Genomic DNA, 21,704 nt, shown 5'->3' with positions numbered 1-21,704 from the left:
ACTTCATCACACAAATGGGGGGGACACTGCCACGGTAGCCCAGGAAGGTTGGGGGAGGAGGGAACCAACGGGTGGGGTTGTTGCAGAGGCACCCCCCGTGAATGGCATGCAGCTCATCATTTCTGCGGGATCTGACACGGAGCGGCTGTGCTCTCTGGTACACTGGTTCTCTAGTACACTTGCCCCATATTCTAGGCAGGACTGACTCTATTTTTAGATACCATAATGGAGGAATTGACTCTGGGAGTCATTCTCATTTTTGTCTTTGCGCCCCCGGCTGACCTCAGCCAGGGGCACCCATGATAGCAGCAGACAGTACAGAAGGACAGATAACCGTCATCTCAAATGGCACAACAGACGGTACAGAACGACTGATAACTGTCTCTGCTGTCATGCAAAGGCAAATGAATGCTGCTGTGTAGCGCTGCAGTATCGCCTCTGTCAGCGGCATCCAGTACACATATGGTGACAGTAAAAAAAAGCTGAACGGGCTCCATGGCTGCCGCGCTATGGCATCTGCCAGGGCAATCCAGGGAAAAAGGGCGCGAAATGATTGTCTGCCGTTGCTTTCCCGGAGGAAGGAATGACTGACGACATTTACCCAGAACCACCCGCGACAATGATTTTTGCCCCATCGGGCACTGGGATCTCAACCCAGAATTCCAAGGGGCGAGGGAGACTGAGGGAACTATGGGATAGCTACGGAATAGCTACCCACAGTGCAACGCTCCAGAAATCGACGCTAGCCTCGGACCATGGACCCACACCACCGAATTAATGTGCTTAGTGTGGCCGCGTGCACTCGACTTTATGCAATCTGTTTTACAAAACTGGTTTATGTAAAATCGGAATAATCCCGTAGTGTAGACATACCCTTAGGCTGCAAACTGGGAGAACTAAGGCTGAGAGGAAAGCCCTAATTAATGGAAGATCATCTGTGTAGGAACAGGAATGGGGTTCTACAAAGCCAGAGAGCTGATAGCAGAGAGAGGCTGCAGGGAAATAGTCTGTAGTCACTCCCTGGGAGAAGGGGTGTGTGTTTGGGGCTACAGAAATTAGCCTTCAGTTATTCCCTGAGAGGAGAAAGATTGGGCTGGCAAACCTGGGGGCTTGGGGTGGCTATAAGAGCCAGAAAGAGTACGAAAGGCTCAGGCAAAAAGGAAGCAAGGTTCAGGATGGTGCAAACCTTGGCTGCTGACTAGAGGGTCCTGAGCTGGAATCTAGAGTAGAGGGTGGTCCCGGGTGGTCTACCAGCCACTGTGGAAGTGGCATCATCGGGGCAGTGAATGAGAAGGCTGACTAAGATTGCTGGTGAGGAATTGAGTTTGAGTCAGAAGCGGGAAACATGCATAGGGACCTGGCTGAAGGGCCAAGTCATGAAGAAGGAGCACCTTGAGTCACAAAAGAGCAAGAGAGTGGCAGCAGGGTGTGCAGTGAGTAGCCAAAGGGGGCCTTGGACTGAGAAAGAGCTAATTCCCAGAGTAGCCAGGAGGAGGTGCCACCTGTGGTGAAGGGATCTAGTGACAAAGTCTTATGAATTTAAGTTTCCAAGCTCATCTTTTGAAGGTGTTGTGCAGGTTTCCTTTGCAGATGACGACTGAGAGGTCAGATAGGATCGTTTTGTGAAAAGTGTTCACCCATGGGTTTTGTCTCTTTCACCTACAGAATTTGGTTCAATAAAAAATATGACCTCATCCATTTTGTCTCTCTAACATCCTGGGACCAAACACCGTAAACAATTTTTTAAAAATTTAAAAATTAAAAAAATAGTACTTTGGATGTAAAGTAGCAATAACAGACTATCTGGGTAACTTTGTTTTTAAATATCACAAGAAGCAAAGATAGTCATAAATAGCACTCTTCATCCAGAAATCTCAGTGTGTTTTACACAGAAAAGTAAATATCAATATTTCCATTTTACACAGGATAAACAGATTCACAGAGAGGCGAAGTGACTTGTCCAGGGTCACACAGGAAGTCACTGCATAGCTGGGAATAGCACCCAGGTTCCCCATTCAGTGCTCTGGCCATTAAAAACTACTAGCTCAATCAAATTAGGGCTATATGCTGCAGAATATATCCAGAATCTTCTGAGCCAGCAGGAAGATCAGCAGACTGAAAAAAGGCTAACATACCATCATACACCCCACCAAGCTTTACACCAGAATTCTGTATTCTGGACCCATTCCTCTTACCTTCCCTACAAATCCCACAGGCCCACCTCTGTTCTCTGTATTCTGATGGGGGTGGGGGTGAGGACAGCCTCCGTTATCCTCCAGCCCAGGGGTCGGCAACCTTTCAGAAGTGCTGTGCCGAGTCTTCATTTATTCACTCTAATTTAAGGTCTCGCGTGCCAGTAATACATTTTAACATTTTTAGAAGGTCTTATTCTATAAGTCTACAATATATAACTAAACTATTGTTGTATGTAAAGTAAATAAAGCTTTTAAACTGTTTAAGAAGCTTCATTTAAAATTAAATTAAAATGCAGAGACCCTCGGACCGGTGGCCAGAGCCTGGGCAGTGCGAGTGCCATGGAAAACCAGCTTGCGTGCCGCCATAGGTTGCCTACCCCTGCTCCAGCCCTTCCCCTGTCATCTTTTTGATGAGTAGTGGGAAGGTCAGAAAATGAGGTTTCTCCAGATCAGTGGCTCCCTGTCATCATCTCCTTAGTTGACAGAAGACAGCTAAGGAAACATCATTGGACCACATAGATCCTTTGAAAATATTTCCCAGTTTACGTAAGGAAAGCACCTTAAATGCACATTTGCATTTAAATGTCAGAGGACGCCTGCTGTCATTTACATGAGCCTGAGCGTTCCACGGAAAGATATGATCTGAAGCAGCCATCAAAAACGAAACTGTCGTCATTCTGCTGCTACTGTGGAGGGACACTGACCCCAGGAACAGGGAGCCAGCTCTTTCCCTCCTAAACCTCCAAGTTTCCATGGACCCACAGAAATGGTCTGATTCTGTGGTGAGTTGGGCTGCTTTGTGTTATCCTTGCATCACAAACTACAGCCCTAAAGCCATCTTAGCAGGCGGCAGGAGGATTCCCCCATCACTGTAGCAGCTCCTATGTTGAAAGTGTGGCTGAGGCAAAGGGAACATGGCTGAGGTGTTTACATCCTTATGATCACTGACTATTGTAGTGGGGGCTGTTGACCAAACAGCATAAATGAGGGTAACCTTCAGGATACTCTAATTCAGTGGTTCTCAACCAGGAGTACAGGGCCCCGTAGGGGGCCGCAAACAGGTTTCAGGGGGGTCTGCCAAGCAGGACCGGCATTAGACTTGCTGGGGACCAGGGCAGAACGCTGAAGCCCCACTGCATGGAGCTGAAGGCCAAGGCCCAGAGCCCCGCCACCCAGGGCTGAAGTCGAAGTCTGAGCAACTTAGCTTTGCGGGCCCCCCTGTAGCATGGAACCTGGGCAATTGCCTTGCTTGCTACCTCCGAACTCTGGCCCTGGCTTTTATGTGCAAAAAAACAGTTGTTGTGGCACTGGTGGGCCATGGAGTTTTTAACAGCATGTTGGGAGGGGCCTCAGAAAGAAAAAGGTTGAGAACCCCTGCTCTAATTTATGCTGGAGACTGACCTGGTACCAGGATTGTCTAAGATTAAGCTTAGGGGTGAAATGCAAGAAAAACCTTTGTTTATCAGTCCTTTCTTGCCCCACCTTCACTGGATGCTTTGTAGCCTCAGTGAAGTATCTTGCCTGGAGCCTATCTTGGACTGGATATGGGCTTTAAACCATTTTACAAAGTATTGGCACAATCCTTCTCTCATTGGAATCAGCTGTGAAACTCCTATTCACGCCAATGGCAGCAGGATGGGCCCTGCTAAGGTTTGCACACAAATAATTTGTAAATAAAAACAAATTGAAACTGCCATAATGGCCAAATTTCCCTGCACTGGGTTGAAAATTCAAACCAATCTCCTTGTTGATATAGTTTCTCTCTCTATGCAAATGTGCAGGCCCATAAAACTTTTAGAGCTCAGATGTGCACCACTGAAACATTCACAGTAACTTAACTATGGGAGCACAAATGTATTGTTTCAAGTTTTTTTAAAATCTAATATACTTGGTTTAGAATCAGTTAAAAATAAAAATCAAATTTTACCTGAAGTTGCTGTTCTAGTTCTGGAAAAGCCAAAGGAAAGGTGTTTTCAGGAGGAGTATCATCTAAAATGTAAACAGACATTTTGAAAGGTAACACTTACTATAAAGGCATTTCACATGCTCAATTGACATAGTATGGCATGTATGTTGTCCCTTCTGTCCTGATCCTGCAAAGACTTATACACATACTTAACTTGATACATGTGCGTAGTCCTACTGAACTCAGTAGAACTACTTAGGGATGTAAAGTTAAATCTTTGGAGGATTGGAGCCTTACTTTGTGTTACAATAATTTTGAAACAGAGTCACACTTATAGAATGTATTATAGCACAGTAAATCAATCAATACATTCAGACAATTTCTATCTCCTGCTTCCCAATTACAGTACAAATAATTCAGGTTTCTGCCATACACACCCATGCCTTCGATGAGTTCGTGACTTCAGTAAAGAGTAAGACCTTGTCTACACTGGCAAGTTTCTCCACAGTAAAGGAGCTTTCTGTGGTGTAACTCCTGAAGCGTACACACTGACAAGCAACCTAGTGTGCAGAAACTGCACAGTTGCAGCGCTGTAAAAAAAATCACCCTGACAAGAGGTGTACAGCTTTCTGCGCCTGGGCTACAGCGCCATAGTGCCAGTGTAGGTACCCTGGTTGATTACAGTGCTGCAATTGGCCTCCAGGAAGTGTCCCACAATGCCTGTTCTTGTCTTTCTGATCATCAGTTTGAACATTACTGCCCTGCCCTCAAGTGACCAATTTTGAGCCCCACCCCTTAAATTCCTTGGGAATTCTGGAAGTCCCCTTCCTGTTTGTTCGGTGATGCGTGCAGTGGTCTCAGCACATCTTTCCAGGTGACCATGCCTGCTCCATGCACCACGTAATCCCCCACTTGGAGCAATGCCGAGCTGCTGGACCTCATCAGCATTTGGGGAAAGGAGGCTGTCCAGTCCCAGCTGCGCTCCAGCCGTAGGAATTATGATATCTATGGACAGATTTCACAATGCATGACAGAAAGGGGTCATGACCGCGACACACTACAGTGCAGGATCAAAGTGAAGGAGCTGCAGAATGCCTACCACAAGGCGCAAGGGGCAAACTGCCACTCTGGTGCAGCGCCCACAAGCTGCCAGTTCTACAAAGAGCTGGATGTGATAATTGGTGGTGACCCCACCTCCACTGCAAAGGCCACTTCCGTGGCTCATGTGCCAGCTGAGAGTGGACTGAACTAGGAAGAGGAAATCTTGGATGACGATGTGGAGGGGTAGGGGGACCCAGAGACAGAGGATGACTCAGAGATCAGCGATGCATTCAGCCAGGAGCTCTTCTCAACCCTGGAAGAGGCTAGCCAGTCACAGCTGTCAGATCTTGGCGAAGCACAAACAGGAGAGGAGGCCCCTGGTAAGTGGCTCTGATTCTGGGAGTCGCTGAAGTGAGTTGCTGAGGGCAGGAGGGCTGCAGAAAGCAGGCTTGTGTCTGTATGATGCGTGTACCACCACATGCCTACTCTGAGCGGCAGAACAGGATGTTAATTGACTCCCTCACCCCAAAGGAATCTGCCTCAGAGATCACCAGGAAACTCTCATGGAGATACTGGGCAATCCACTAACACAGGTTCTTTGGAGAGCTGCTTTATTTCTTGCCTCATTAAGGGTAACTTTTCTGTGCCACTCTGTTGTCACTGTGGGACGAGGGGCCCATTGCCGCACACAGGCGAGCTGCATAAGGGCCAGGATGGAAGCTGCAGTCTTGAAGAAGATCCTCCCTTGATTCCCTGCTCACCCTCTGCAGCGAGATATCTTCCATAATGAACACAGCCTGTGGAAAACGTAGGGACAGGAATAGGTCACCCCTACAGTGCTGGCTCTCCCTAAGAGCCAAGTGCCCAGGGTACAGTATGGTCCTGGAACACTGATTTCCACTGTCCCTGCCGCTACTCACAATTTGGGGGGGTCTTGTGGCTCATGTGTGTTTGCCTGGGATCAGCCAGTTAGTGACAGGTATGTGACTAGTAGCTGTGTTTTAAATCAGAGGTTTGTGTGTTGCGAACAATACTGCTTCCTGTAATTTGTTGCATTTTGGCTTCACAGATACGACCTTGGGAGTGCAGCCTCCTTCTTTGTTATTGCCGGCTGAACAGCTGCTCAGAATTAGAAAGTGGCGACAAAGAACTAAAGAGGACTTTCTGCCTGATGTCATGGTGCACTCCGTGGTCAAAAAACAAGAATTGAAGGAGTGGCAGGACAGCAAGAAGAGGGATCGAAAGGAGAACACAGCATGCCAGAATGAAGCCACGGAGCAGTTCTTAAATGTTATAGAGCGCCCAGCGGACACTATCCAGGCGCTACTAGCACTGCAAACCAAATAGCTCCGTGCCTGCCCTCCCTGTTGCAAAACTCTTTCCCATGCGCCCCTCAGACACCGCTTATCAACCTCCTGGCTCCAGTCTGCATTCCACTCCTGCCCCGCCACAGCCAAGCCCTCAGGACATCCAGTACCCACTGCACTCAGCATCCATCTCTCTGCAATTTAGCCCTGCTGAAATACAGTACCCACTGCACTGTACTCCAAAGAACAAGGTTGCATATGATACCTGGACATACACAAATCTTTAACTGTCCCAGGACCCCACCTCCCCCTTGGACCTTCCCTTCTCCCATCCCTCACAGTGCTGATGTGCTTTTTTGTTTGTCTCTGTTCTCCGGTTGTTGTTTTTTTAATAAAATAATTCTTTTGGTTTGGAAGCAATCTTTATTCCATTAATTGAATGCAAACAGAGCCCTGCAAAGCAACAGGCAATTTTCTTAAACCTTCACATGCAATTTCTGCACCAATCACAATCACCTCCTAGCATTACAAGCACTGCACTTCTGAGCATAGCAACAAATCATAACAACAAAGTATTTGGTCCTGCTGTGAGGGCAGGGGACTGGACTCCATGACCTTTCGAGGTCCCTTCCAGTTCTAGAGTCTATGAATCTATGAATCTATAGATATTAGTGGCTTTCAGCTTCAAATTGCTGCCTCAAGGCATCCATAATCCTTATGGTGCCATGCTGCGCCCCTTTAATAGCCCTGGTCTCTGACTGTTCAGCCTCCAGGCACTGAGCCTCAGCGGTCCAGCCTTGAGTGATGCTTTCACCCTTCCCGTCAAAATATTATGAAGTGTACAGCACGTGGCTATAAGCATAGGAATATTGTCATCAACCAGGTCCAGCCTCCTACATAGGCAGCGCCAGTGGGCCTTTAAACAGCCAAAAGCACACTCAACAGTCATTCTGCACTTGCTCAGCCTACTGTTGAGCCGCTCCTTGCTGCTGTCAAGGTTCCTTGTGTACGGCTTCATCAGCCACAGCATTAAAGAGTAGGCAAGGTCTCCCAAGATCACAATGGGCATTTTGACTTCCCCTACGGTGATCTTCTGGTCCGGGAAGGAAGCCCCTGCTTGCAGCTTCCTAAACAGGCCAGTGTTCCAAAAGGTGTGTGCATCATGCATCTTTCTGGACCAGCCTGCGTTAATGTTTGTGAAACACCCACGGTGATCCACAAGTGCCTGGAGAACCATAGAGAAATACCCCTTCCGATTAATATACTCAGTGGCTAGGTGGTCTGGTGCCAAAAGTGAAATATGTATGTCATCAATCGCCCCTCCGCAGTTAGGGAAGTCCATTTGTGGAAAGTCATTCACAATGTCACACATGTTATCCAGAGTCACAGTCTTTAGGAGCACAATGCAATTAATGGCCCTGCACACTTCCGTCAACACAAGTCTAACAGTCGACCTTCCCACTCTGAACTGGTTAGTGACCGATCGGTAGCAGTCTGGAGTAGCCAGCTTCCACAGTGCAATTGCTACACGCTTCTCCAATGACAGGGCAGCTCTCATTCTCATGTGCTTGCGCCGCAGAGCTGTGGTGAACTCATCACACAGTCCTACAAATGTGGCTTTCCTCATCCGAAAGTTCTGCAGCCACTGCTCGTCATCTCAGACGTGCACGATGATGTGATCCCACCATTCAGTGCTTGTTTCCAGAGCCCAAAAGCGGCGTTCCACTGTGGTCAGCACTTCCTTGAATGCCACAAGCAATCTCATGTCATAGCTACTATGCGGGGAGAGATCAATCTTGAATTCCTCTTGCCTTTGTAGTTTAAGGAATAACTCCACTGCCACTTGTGATGTGTTAGTGATCGCGAGCAGCATATTGGTCAACAGTGTGAGATCCATTCCTGCAGACCGAAGAAGCAGAGCACGCAGTACACAAACCGTTGAAAGATGGCGTCTAATGCAGATGGAAGCAGAGGGATTTCTGGGATGCGAAGCAATGCATCATGGGGCATTGGGACAGGACACAGGATGCCCTGTGACCCTCTTCGCCTTCCCACAACTCTTAGCGGCAGAAGAGGAAGAGAGGCTTTGTGGGACAGCTGCCCAGAGTGCACCGCTCCAAATACCGCTGCAAGTGTGAGCACGCTATTGCGCAGGCAGCAGACTCTTTGAACACACAACAGCGGTTTCCCTTCAGCACTCTCTGAGCCGCAATGTAACTGCTGGCACTGTAACTCTGCCAATACAGACTCTAAAGAGAGTTCATCGCCTGCTAGAGGATAGTCAGCACATTGCAGGGTTGGGCCCAATTAAAAGTATGACTTCTAAACCGTTTTGAAAGTGACTTTTCTGCTAGGTTTAGTAGAGCTAAAATAACAGTATGAGAAACAGTTTTCCCCCTGTAGTAAATGTAATGCCCGTGGAACACACCACAGGTTCTTTGTGTAGTTACAGAGGAATGATACTGCACATCCAGTAGCACAGAATCATAGAATATTAGGGTTGGAAGAGACCTCAGGAGGTCATCTAATCCAACCCCCTGCTCAAAGCAGGACCAATTCCCAACTAAATCATCCCTTGTCAAGCTGGGCCTTAAAACCTCTAAGGATGGAGATTCCACACTCCCTCCAGTGAAATAGTGTTTCCTAATATCCAACCTAGACATTCCCCACTGCAACCTGAGACCATTGCTTCTTGTTCTGTCATCTGCCACACTGAGAACAGTCTAGCTCCATCCTCTTTGGAACTCCCTTTCCGGTAGTTGAAGGCTACTATCAAATCCCCCCTCACTCTTCTCTTCTGCAGACTAAATAACCTCAGTTCCCTCAGCCTCTCCTCGTAAGTCATGTGCCACAGCCCCCTAATCATTTTCGTTGCCCTCCGCTGGACTCTTTCCAATTTGTCCACATCCATTCTGTAGTGGGGGGAACAAAACTGGATGCAATACTCCAGGTGTGGTCTCATCAGTGCTGAATAGAGGGGAATAATCACTTCCCTCAATCTGCTGGCAATGCTCCTACTAATACAGCCCAATATGCCATTGGCCTTCTTGGCAACAAGGGCACACTGCTGACTCATATCCAGCTTCTTGTCCACTGTAATCCCCAGGTCCTTTTCTGCAGAACTGCTTAGCCATCGGTCCCCAGCCTACAGCAGTGCACGGAAAATTTCCGTCTCAAGTACAGGACTCTGCACTTGTCCTTGTTGAACCTCATAAGATTTCTTTTTGCCCAATCCTCCAATTTGTCTAGTTCACTCTGGACCCTATCCCTACCCTACAGCATATCTACCCTTCTCCCCAGTTTAGTGTCATCTGTGAACTTGCTGAGGGTGCAATTAATCCCATCATCCAGATCATTAATAAAGATGTTGATCAAAACCATCCCCAGGACCGACGCCGGGGCGCTTGAAACTGGCTGCCAATTAGACATTGAGTCGTTAATCACTACCTGTTGAGCCCAAAAATCTAGCCATCTTTCTATCCACCTTATAGTCCATTCATCCAATCCATACTTTTTTAACTTACTGGCAAGAATACTGTGGGAGACCGTATCAAAAGTTTTGCTAAAGTCAAGATATATCACATCCACCGCTTTCCCCATATCCACAGAACCACTTATCTTATCACAGAAGGCAATCAGGTTGGTCAGGCATGACTTGCCCTTGGTGAATCCATGCTGACTGTTCCTGATCACCTTCCTCTCCTCCAAGTGCTTCAAAATGGATTCCTTCAGGACATACTCCATGATTTTGCCTGGGACGGAAGTGAGGATGACTGGTCTGTAGTTCCCTGGGTTCTCTTTCTTCCCTTTTTAAAACATGGGCACTATATTTGCCTTTTTCCAATTGTCTAAGACCTCCCCCATTCACCACGAATTTTCAAAGATAACGGCCAGTGGCTCTGCAATCACATCAGCCAACTCCCTCAGCACCCTTAGCTGCATTAGAGATCTGGACCCATGGACTTGTGCACGTCTAGCTTTTCTAAATAGTTCCCTGAACCTGTTCTTTCACCACTGAGGGCTGCTCACTTACTCCTCATGCTGTAAAAAGCACCAGATGTATTGGAGCATAACCTTTAATGGGTGAACACCCACTTTGTCAGACGCATGTTGTGTTGCCTAGTGCAGCAGTCTGGTAGCTGACCTTGTCTGGGAAGATAGAGGCAAAAAAAGCATTGAGTACTTCAGCTTTTTCCACATCATCTGTCACTACGTTGCCCACCCCATTCAGTAAGGGTCCTATACTTTCCCTTTACCTTCTTCTTGTTACCCTTCACATCCTGTAGAAACCCTTCTTGTTACCCTTCACATCCCTTACTAGCTGCAACTCCAATTGTGCCTTGGCCTTCCTGATTACACCCCTGCAGGCTCTAGCAATATTTTTATATTCCTCCCTAGTCATCTGTCCAAATTTCCACTTCCTGTAAGCTTCCTTTCTGAGTTTAAGCTCATCAAAGATTTCACTGTTAAGCCAAGCTGGTCGCCTGCCATATTTGCTATGCTTTCTGCACTTCAGGATGGTTTATTCCTGCATCTTCAATAAGGCTTCTTTAAAATACAGCCAGCTGTCCTGGACTCCTTGCCCCCTCATATTAGCCTCCCAGGGGATCCTGTCCATCTGTTCCCTAAGGGAGTATAAGTCTGCTTTTCTGAAGTCCAGGGTCCGTGTTTTGCTACTCTCTTTTCTTTCTTTTTTCAGGATCCTGAACTCAACCATCTCATGGTCTCTGCTGCCTAGGTTGCCACCCACTTCCACCTGCCCTACAAATCGTCCTTGTTTGTAAGCAGCAGGACAAGAGGAGCATGATCCCTAGTTGGTTCCTCTAGCACTTGTACCAGGAAATTGTCCTCAACACTCATCAAAAACTTCCTGGATTGTCTGTGCACTGCTGTATTGCTCTCCCAGCAGATGTAAGGGTGATTGAAGTCCCTCATTAGAACTAGAGCCTGTGATCTGGAGACTTCAGTTAGTTGTCTAAAGAAAGCCTCGTGTACCTCATCCTTCTGAGCTAGCCGTCTATAGCACACGCCCACCATGACATCACCCTTGTCGCTCTTGCCTCTAAACTTAACCCAAAGACTCTCAACAGACTTTTCTCCAGTTTCAAACTGGAGCTCTGAGCAATCATACAGCTCCCTTACATACAATGCAACTCCTCCTTTACCTGTCCTTCCTGAACAGTTTATACCCATCCATGACAGTGCTCATGAGAACTGTCCCACCAAGTTTCTGTTATTCCAATCACACCATAGTTCCTTGATTGCACCAGTGCAAGCTTCTCCATATCACATTACTTATGTATCTTTACTCTGACCTAGAAGGATCCACTTGCAGGGATGAAGTTAATTCATTCATATGCTCAATAAAATCCAGGGCTTTTTAACATAGGTTGCCAACCAGGTGTGACTGAGTGCCAGTCATGCCCGTTTTGGGGTGTTCACTAGGAACTGGACTGAGCATAGAAATGTGAATCATACTCCTGTGGCAATATTCATTACTCATAGTCACTGTCACACTAACAGTTTTGCATTGGATTTCACTGTTCACTTCAGGTTACAGATCTTCATTACTAGCTCACTTTCAAAGTCTATTGTATGGAATGTCACAATTAAACCATAGTTGTTTACACAGAAAACTGCTGAGGCAGGATCTTGTAAGCTGCTCTGTGCTAGCAGACCTCTGTGCTCCCACAGAGCCTCACTGAATCAATAGGGCTTTGAGGGGATGCAGAGGTCTGCTCACACAGAGTATCTTGCCAGATATTTTGCACCTCTGTATCCTACTATCAGTGGTCATGGAGTGAAGTGATTGTGGTGGGGAATACGGAAAATAAGCAACCTTGTTCCAGGCAGAGTATAAAGAGTATATATTGGCTAGTTACAGTCAAAGCCTTGCTTTAACTAACAGAGAGTTAGCGATCAGGGTAATGAGCTGGTCTTACCATGAATCATACTGTATTGCACACTGGACATAACTCTACATATGGGCATTCTATCTGCATGCCCATTGAGTCCCTGGTCCCTCTGCTAACAAACAAACAAAAGTGAGGGCCATACCAAAGAAAAATGAAGTGGAGAAGAGGGCAACAACACAAGTAAAACAAATAGAAAGTCTATAGATACCAAAATCTAGTATTAATATTCTGAGAGCTCAGTTTGCAGTATTATAAAAAACATCTCCCCACCACCTACCCACAAGGTTTCTCCTGCAAGATATTTAAGTTTTTGAATTGCATAAAGTTACTTCATATCACTGTGCAAGTGTTTACTTTTAAGTTGCTGTTGCCTTCTTGTGCAAATTTTTAAAAATAGACAAATATTCTAAAAGAAGAAAGATGAATAATGCTGCATAGCCAAATGGAAAGAAGGACTATGACTCAGTCAGATCAGTAGTACAGCTGCTCTACAACATTTGGATGAATAGTTGTAAAACATTTTGACAGCAATATTGGATCAGAGTTGTGGAGAGCCGTTAAACTGACATTTGACAAGTCCAGCAGTATAACATACTGTATCAGTAGCAGTAAGGCAGACCCACTCGTGATTTTAATTTTCAAAAGAAATCAAGAACACGTAAAGCAGGAATTGCTGTTATTTTTCACGTGCACAAGATTTTAAAAATATCTTTTTTGAATTTTTGACTGTTTCAAATTATTAGAAATGTTACACTACTAACTGCAGTGTAGTTAGTAGAAGCAGCAAATAAAAAATAAAACAAATTCCCTACATAAATGTTAAAAAGATGAACTCTAAAAAAAATAATTTCAGAGGAAATCCTTTCAATAAGCAAATGTTCACTGCTTATTTTCTGAACACAAAGTGACTGAGTCAATGGTACTAAAAATAGAACATATTGGTATCTTAACCATTATAGCATACCATAGTACATTTTATAATGGGCCTGCTTTAGCATCTACTCAACAGCTGCAAGGGTTTTGTTTTTTTTTTAGTCACACTAGTTTAAGAGTTCTTTAAATCAACTTCTTTGTGCTGTTATACACCAGATAAAAGAACTTAAGTGGCAGGAATTTCTTAAATTTAGAAATGCATACACATACTTATAGACTAAAGCAAGGTAAAAAACCCAGTGTCACCTCCACTCACATACACAGTATAAGACTGGGATTTTCAAAAGAGCCTGAAGGGAGTTAAGCACGCAACTCCTAGTGAATTTCAGTAGAAGCCTAACTCCCTTAGATTCCTTAGAATCCCTTAGAAAATCCCAGTTTAAGTTCCCAGTCCAACTCCCACTAAAGTCGATGGGAGTCTTCTTACCATTGATTGGGAGTGGAAGACACAAAATTCCACTGCTGTCTTACAAATAGTTGTGCAGCACACTGGCAGTGTGTTTTGTATCTTTCTTTAAGGGTTGATCCACAACACTTTGCCAGTGCGCTACACAACTATTCGTAAGACAGCAGGAGAATGTTATGTCTCAGGATTCCTGATTTCTAATTCTGGCCCAGAGAGGTCAGTGTCTAGAGGCCAGAGCAGTGTTTACAGACAGACAAATACAGACATTGCTTGTTAAAAGGCATGGTGGCTAAATGAATGAGACTTGGCTCTATCATATAAGAGCCCTGGGTTCTATTCCCAGTTATGCCTGAAATGACCTTGTGCAGCCTCTCAGTTACCTTATTTGTAAAAGGGTAGGGAAAAATAATTGCCTGCCCTTAGGATAGGAATATGAGAGGCTTGTTTAATAATAAGTGTTATGGACTTCACAAAAATATTAACAGCACCCATGAGCTTCCTGCTCAGCATACTTTCTGCTAAGCTAAAGGATGTTCCGTGGGGGATTCTCAGTCCCATGCCCTTTAAGGCATAAAGTCCTATGAAATCCTCTGAAAAATGTCATTACTGTCTACCAAAAACAGAACATGGTTTTAAGGATTAATCAGGGATATTATTATCTTTATATGAGCCTCTAAATAGAAAATGTATGTACTTTGATGCCCACACATTGTATTAAAATAATTAATTTATTATTTGTACTACAGTAGTTTCCAAAGATCCCAGTTAGGATCAGGGACCCATCCTGGTAGGCACTGTACAAACATATAGGATTACAGCATCCCTGCCCCAAGAAGCTAACAAAGAAAAATCCATGTCTGGCCTGTGCCAGCTGACTCAGGCTCGCCGGGCTCAGGCTTCAGGGCTGTTTCGCTGCTGTGTAGACTTCTGGGCTTGGGTTGGCACCGAAACTCTAGGACCCTCCCACCTCACAGAGTCCGAAAGCCCAGGTGCCAGCCCAAGCCCAGAGGCCTACACAACAATGTAACAACCATGCAGCTTGAAGCTCTCAAGTCTGAGTTGGTTGGCATGGGTCAGCTGCGGGTTTTGATTTGCTGTATAGACATACCTTTAGATTGTTAGCTCCTTGGGGCAGGGATGCTGTAATCCTATATGCGGAGTCTAGTTGCTGTGTAGAAATATCCTAACTAAAGACAAAACTCAACAAGTGAGCGTGGCAAACAATAGGAAGGCCAGAGGTGAGGGTACAAATAATAATAGTTATTGTTTCCTTATTCCCTTCTATTTGCTGTATCCACATGTAGTCTGTTGTCTCATTCTTCAGTTATAAGCTCTTTAGGGCAGGAACTATCATTTTGGTCTGTGTTTGTACAGCGCCTACCACAAAGGGGTCCTGTCAATGACTAGGGCTCCTAGGTGCTACCACAATACAAATAAATAATAGTAATAATAACACTGTGAAGATAAGATTACAGTGCACTTTAAAACCTAGCGATGAAAAGCACAGTGCAGGAGCCATTTATTATGGTTTTACATGGTTAAACTAGCTGATTGCACAACTTGATGGTTCCAAATTATTTTAAAGTTTAGGCCAATATTTTTAAGTATGAGAACCCATGATTAGGCTCATAGATCCATACCTAGGCCCCAAGATAAGGGAGTCCTGATTTTCAGAGCACCACAATTCTTACTGAAGTAATTGGGCGCTGAAGATGCTCATTATCTCTGAAAAAGCAGGCCACTTCCATTGAGCCTAAGGAAAATTAGGTTGGTTTACCTTTCCTGGTCAAAGCTGTGAAAAATCTACACCCCTGAGCAACATAGTTAAGTCGATCTAATTCCCCATGTAGACAGTACTAGGTCAACAGAAGAATTCTTCCATTGACCTAGCTACCACCTCTCAGGCATCCACACTGAAGCTCTACAGCAGCACAGCTGCAACAGCACAGTTATGGGGCTATCACGTTTTAAGTGTTAATAACCCTAAGTGTGGCTTTAGGAGCCTAACTTGTAGGTACCATGGTTTGTAAACTTTGGGCATATATTTTATACATTAACAATGCCCACTGGTCCTTTACCTATCCATTTTCAGCTGCAGGCATTATGATAAAAGTGAGACTGGAGGAGGGATTTGAAGGAGCTGCTGAGGAAGCATCTATTGTAAAACACAGTTACTGGTTTATGTGGCTACATACAACAAAAAGCAAGGGTTCCCCATGATTACATTAAGAGGATTGGATTAAAATGGTTTGGGATATAAAGAAGGTTGTCAAAAGAAATAATTTCATATACATCCAAATATTGTATTATTCCTCTCCCCAATAAGCAGGGGACTGGACTTGATGACCTCTCGAGGTCCCTTCCAGCCCTACAATCTATGAATGTCATTAAAAGAAAGCACATACATTTTTTACCAGTAAATTTTCAGAGGAAGTGATTATTAGCAGCAGACTGACTTCAAGTGAAATAAATGACTGACAATTAGAAAAAAATGCATGTATTCAACAATTAGGTAAAACCTAATTCCACTGCCAGTATTTTATAGCTGGATTCAAACTCTCCTTAGGCATGTGAAGCTGTGTATTTTACCTACGAAACAAGATAAGGTACACCTACAAACTACAGGCATGCCCATCATGTCCTATTAGAATAAAGCCCCTACTTCTAACCACTTAGCCCTAACACCTATAAAAAACAAAATTAACCATGGACTCTGATTCTGGTTTTGATTGAGGCCTTGTCTATACACAAACTTTAATTAGTTCAATTACATTGGTTTAGTTAAACTGGTGCAAAGCCCTGTGTAGTCACTCTTAGGTCTGGTCTACATTACAGACCTATATCGGTAAAACATGTTGCTCAGGGCTGTGAAAAATCCACACCCCTGATCAACATAGTTATACTGACCTAACATTCCCCCCTTTTTGGCAATGTTATGTCAGCAGGAGAGTGCCTGCCAACATAACTACTGCCTCCCAGGGAGGTGGATTAACTAAATTGATAGGGCAGCTCTCCCCCCTCAGTTTAGAGCATCTTCATTAAAGCGCTATATTTGCATAGTTGCATCAGTACAGCTGCCCTGCTGCATTGTTTTAAATGTGGATGTGCCCTTATTTTGGCTTAAGGGCAGCTTATTCGGTTTAGTTTAAATCTATTCCTACATCAATTTAAGCAAAATTGAAATAAGCTTGTCCACTCAGCTTTTTGTGTTGGTTTAATTCAATCAGTTTTAAATCACATCTTAAGCTAAACTGCTACAAATCTGACAAGCCATGAGAGAATTTTTGTCTAGTACCAGTTTAGTGAACTTGAGTAAAAGCATCAAATATAGATATCTATATATACAAGATTAAGCAATACACAGTAAAATTGTATTTTTATATAGCATTGCTGTTAGCAATTGGTCAGACTTCCCTCAAGACTTTTAAGGACCTGGTCACTCCACAATTACAATAAAAATACAGCACAAAACTGACCCGGTTTTAATTGTTTTTGTGGTCATTGTCAGGCCCTAAAAGAGCCAACTTTTGAACATAGTAAAACAATTTTTGCTATGGATAACATAAGCCATATCCCTTCCTGTAGATAAATTACACTAAATAACTTCCTTTTCTTGAGTTGATAACAGTCTCTGCTTTCAGACCCAGTACTTTGTTGCAGTTCTAACCAGTGAGATAACCACCATCCAGAAGAAACACTCCTTTTCCCCTTTTATATCTGGTTATGTTGTAAATTCCTCCTTGTACTACCGTGGTAGGATAATTCAGCCTTACGGGGGCATCACATCTACCACCATGATTGGCAAACAAGACAACATCTAAGAAAAAAAATTAAATGAATTTAATTCACTCACCTCCTTGCTCTGGGCAAGGTTTTAACATACCATCACAATACCAAATCTCTCAAGACGCTGTCAGAGTTGAAACACAAAACTCCTTCCTGAATTGAGAAAAGTAACTCTCCTTTCATGAAAAAAGGATTAGAGGAATATAAAAAGGTGAAAAGAAGAAAAAAGATTCTAAATTTAAAATGGATAAAGGTGACAGTGAGATGCTGTGTGAGCAGATTTATTTGTTTCTTTGCAGTGTCTCTTTACAAAAAGACATTTCAGTTGCTTGTTTGAACTAGGATCATTTGAATGTGGCTTTCTGTAAAACCTCAGGCTTGGAGTGATTTTTCCTTCGCCTTGTTTAAATATGTTTGATATTGATATCTCCATTCAGGCTTTCCGTTAACATCAGGTGCTGAATTCTCCTGATGAGGTCATATACTATGCTGATTTATATCTCTGAGTAGCCCACGAGGGGTTGCAGTTCAGTGTGAAATATGGTCTTTAATCTACTGGTTCCTATTTACTCTCTCCTATCTTCACAGATGGTCTGGATCATTTGCTGCAATAACACATGTATGCTGAGAGCCAGATAATGTGGGCAATGAGGAAGTCCTATGGAATTTAATAGAGAATGATCACCTTTCCATAGTTCTGAACCTTCCTACAAATTTTAATAGAGTCTGGAATTATTGGCAGAGCAGAGGAGATAGAGTGAGAGAAGAGAACAGCTTGCAACATTACTGAATTTTGACCTTTCATGCCCTTCACAACCTTGTCCCTCGCTACTGTCTTCTCTTATCCCTTATTACATTGCCCTTCCATCTCCTCTGCTCTGCCCATTGTGTAAGCCTCCTTTGCCTGATTTTCAGCTCTTCACACAAGCAGCTGATTCTTCCATGATTCATAAGAACACTCCCCATCCTTCCTTAAAATCTCTCTTCAAGACCTACCTTTGCAGTGATGTTTACAAGAAATCAGATTGTTAGGGATGGCTTCACGGGCAGATGTGGATAGTTGGTACTTTCTTTATATATTATAATATACTGCTAATTATAATTTACAAAATAAGGCATATATAAGCAGGAACCCCTCCCTCCCCCCAAACTGTATCGTTCTCCCAACTTTTATATGCCACCTGTCTTCGTAAAGTTTTTAATATATGGACTACGTTACCATACATAATTACACGTCCCTTCAAGGCTGTGATGTGGATTGGGCTTTGTGGGCTACTGTAATATTAAGTAGTAATAAATACAGGAAGATTATTTAAAAATATTTTTTAAAATATTCTAAAAGAAAAAAGAAAGATGACAAAAATTTCATGAATGTAAGATTGGAATTGAGACTGTATTCACACAGCATTCAGGAAACAGAGCATTATTATTCCTATAACAGCCTATACTCTGCTCTGTGATACAATTCAAATGCAGCATAAATGGATGCTATTCCACTTAAGTGTGTGGATTTATATCTACTTATACCAGGTTTGAATGTGGTCCTGTGTGTAAAAAGCATACACAAAATCAGTTTGATACTAAAGAGTGTACGGAGGAAATAAGGATACAAAGAATGAAAAACAAAATCGTGGCGCAGAGTTAAGGCTGTTGTAGGAATAATAATGCTTCGTTTCCTGAATGCTGTGTGAATATATATGTGTTACTCTCTTGTGTACGAATGCACAGAATGGAATAACTTACCTGAAAAGATCTGCGACTTCTGAGAGCAGAAGCTGAGCTACACTGTCCATATTATGAAAGGGAGTCAGATAGTATTGTAGCACAGGTAGTCTATAAACATGCATGGGAAGTGGGTTCACAAGTAATGATAACTGAAACTCTGTGGGTTTCAGGCTCTGTATACACTTCCACCTTGCCTCCAGGCTCTCCCCTAGCACTGGCAGCAGAGCTAGCTTCCTTCTTTGTGACGCTGCCATTGCTTCCCTGTTTCTGGTTTCTTTATTTCATTCTGATTTTCACAAAGTGCCTATCAATAGCTCTCTAGGCATTTTCAAAAATTAAGGTACAGTCAATAATGTGAACCTAATCCAAGGGTTCACATATGCACAGGTTACGTTGGGGAAGTCAATGCTCAGTCAACATTAGTTTACAGGACAAATGGTAATGGAATTTGTACTACTTTATCAGGGAAAATGCCATGTTGAGCGGCTGTTTCTTGAATCCTTCCCTCAACATGGGCATTCTGTTGGTATTCTTCAACCTTTCTGCCTATGGGAAAGTGTCTTTTTGTTCTGTCCTTTGCTTAGATGCTAGCTTTGCCCTCCCCATCAAAATAAGATAACAAAATTTAAAAAAATGTTGTCTAGGAGTTTTAGCACACTTTTTCAGTTTATATGCAAATATATTGGTAATTAAGTCATAGTTTTATGTTTATTCCACATTCTCTTTAAATAAATCTCACTTTTACAGTATCCAGGCTGTTGGACAAGTGATTTTAATCTATTGCTAGTTTCCTCTAACAATATTGCAGTTACCAGACAGGAAAACTGATCATTCACACACATGGAAAAAGTCCATCCATGACATTGGACTTCATTTGGTAATATAAATACTATCAAGAACATATAAAATCTAGAAACATTTCATTTTGATTTATTCCATAAAATTGAACTGTACCTGGGGAGTCATTTAGACTGAAGGCAATTCGGACTGGCTTATCAGCAGGTACTCTTGCTGTGGTGATCATGTGGGCACTTGAGTCGACGCGTTTATCTGTGTGTTCCAGCTGCAATTATATAAATATTGCATATATTACAGATCATATGAAGCCATTACATCCTCAGCTTAGTGATTTGCACACATTTATAGCTGCACTTTTTGCATTATTTATTCTAATAAAGCAAATTTAAGGTGACATGCAGGGGCTACATTTGATTTTTCTTTTAAAAAATTTTTAAAGTGAAATTCAGTGATAGAGACTAAATTCCTTGATTTATCCACAGTTCAGGTAAAGGCAATGACAAAGAAAATTTCCCCACTTTGTCCTGTCAGCATATCTCAGCCTTGACCTGGACAGTCACACATTTAAGGGTCAGAAGATTGTTAATTCTCCAAATCTTGGTGCTGATCCTTCAGTGGGATTCCTTGCAGATGTTAAGGGTCTGCCTAGAGGAAGTCAATTGCAGGATCAGGGCCTAATTTAGCCTGTGGCCTTTTTTCGGATTCTGCCAATGCCAAATGGAGGTTTTAATGAGGTGGATCTCTCTTCACTAAGAAACAGCCCCAAATCCCAATTCATTTCACATAGAACACCAAATAACCATCAAATATTAATGGCCTTCAGTTGCTATCAACTGACAAGATAAGCTTAAAGCATGTCCAGGCTTATGGCACTTATAGTTATATTATGTGTATTTAGACTTTCGGATAAAAGTTTTTTCCCAAACAAAGTCTATTAGGTATTTGATGTCCAACTTAAACTCCTATATATCTCACATAAAGCTGCTGTAATTAACATTCACAAACAGTATACACTGAGGCCCCAATCCTGCAATGAGCCAGGTCCTTGCATGGAGCCTACATGAAGCCAATGGAACTTACATTGGTGAAAGATCTGCCCAGGCAGAAATCATTGTAGCATTGGGCGGTAAGAGAACTAAGCAAACTTCAAACATTACCTACGTAGCTTGCTACATGAATAACATTTAAAGAAATAAACACAAGTGTAAAACATCCACAGAAAATTGGAAATCAAATTATTCATTGAAGTATAGCAAAACTGCTAAAAGCTGCACTATACTTCTGTAGACAATGCAGTGAAAAGGGAAAAGACAGTTCTCTTAGCCAATAACATTGCAGCTTTTCCATAACACTTTCAAAAGCAATGGTTGTTTTTCTGCACTAAAATTGCATCACCCCATTTGATGTTATGTTTAATTATGAGAACATCAAATAAAACCAGTACAACAGAACATCATTACAAGATAAAGGTCTTGCTTGATGATGCACAAAATTCATCCCTACATCAATCCTTTGCAGGCTGTAGAGTAGCACCAAGCATGAGTTTGGCCCACTGATTTAAACATTTATTTTTTGTTTTGTCTTGTCTGTCTGAGCATTTAGCCAGCAGAGGGATACTGTTACTCTGTGGCAATGTTACACAATAAGCCACTGACATGAACTTTGATCAAATAGTGGATGTTTTACAGTGCT

General features: G+C 43.2%; 1 protein-coding gene across 2 annotated transcripts in view; it reads right to left on the bottom strand.

Moving 5' to 3' along the window:
* MAP3K7CL (MAP3K7 C-terminal like) overlaps positions 1-21,704 on the bottom strand; it is a 94,583-nt gene that overhangs the window by 46,395 nt on the left and 26,484 nt on the right. For both annotated transcript variants that reach the window (XM_050962303.1, XM_050962312.1), the window contains 2 exons: positions 20,169-20,277; positions 4,123-4,184 (listed from right to left, as the gene is read on the bottom strand). In XM_050962303.1, coding sequence (XP_050818260.1) covers positions 4,123-4,184; positions 20,169-20,277 — 171 coding nt within the window. The remainder of the gene's footprint in view (positions 1-4,122; positions 4,185-20,168; positions 20,278-21,704) is intronic.

The sequence above is a fragment of the Gopherus flavomarginatus genome, chromosome 1 (assembly GCF_025201925.1).
Source record: "Gopherus flavomarginatus isolate rGopFla2 chromosome 1, rGopFla2.mat.asm, whole genome shotgun sequence".
NCBI classification, from domain to species: domain Eukaryota; kingdom Metazoa; phylum Chordata; order Testudines; family Testudinidae; genus Gopherus; species Gopherus flavomarginatus.
The sequence above is the reverse complement of the archived record's forward strand: the minus strand, read 5'-3'. Positions and strand labels throughout refer to the sequence as shown.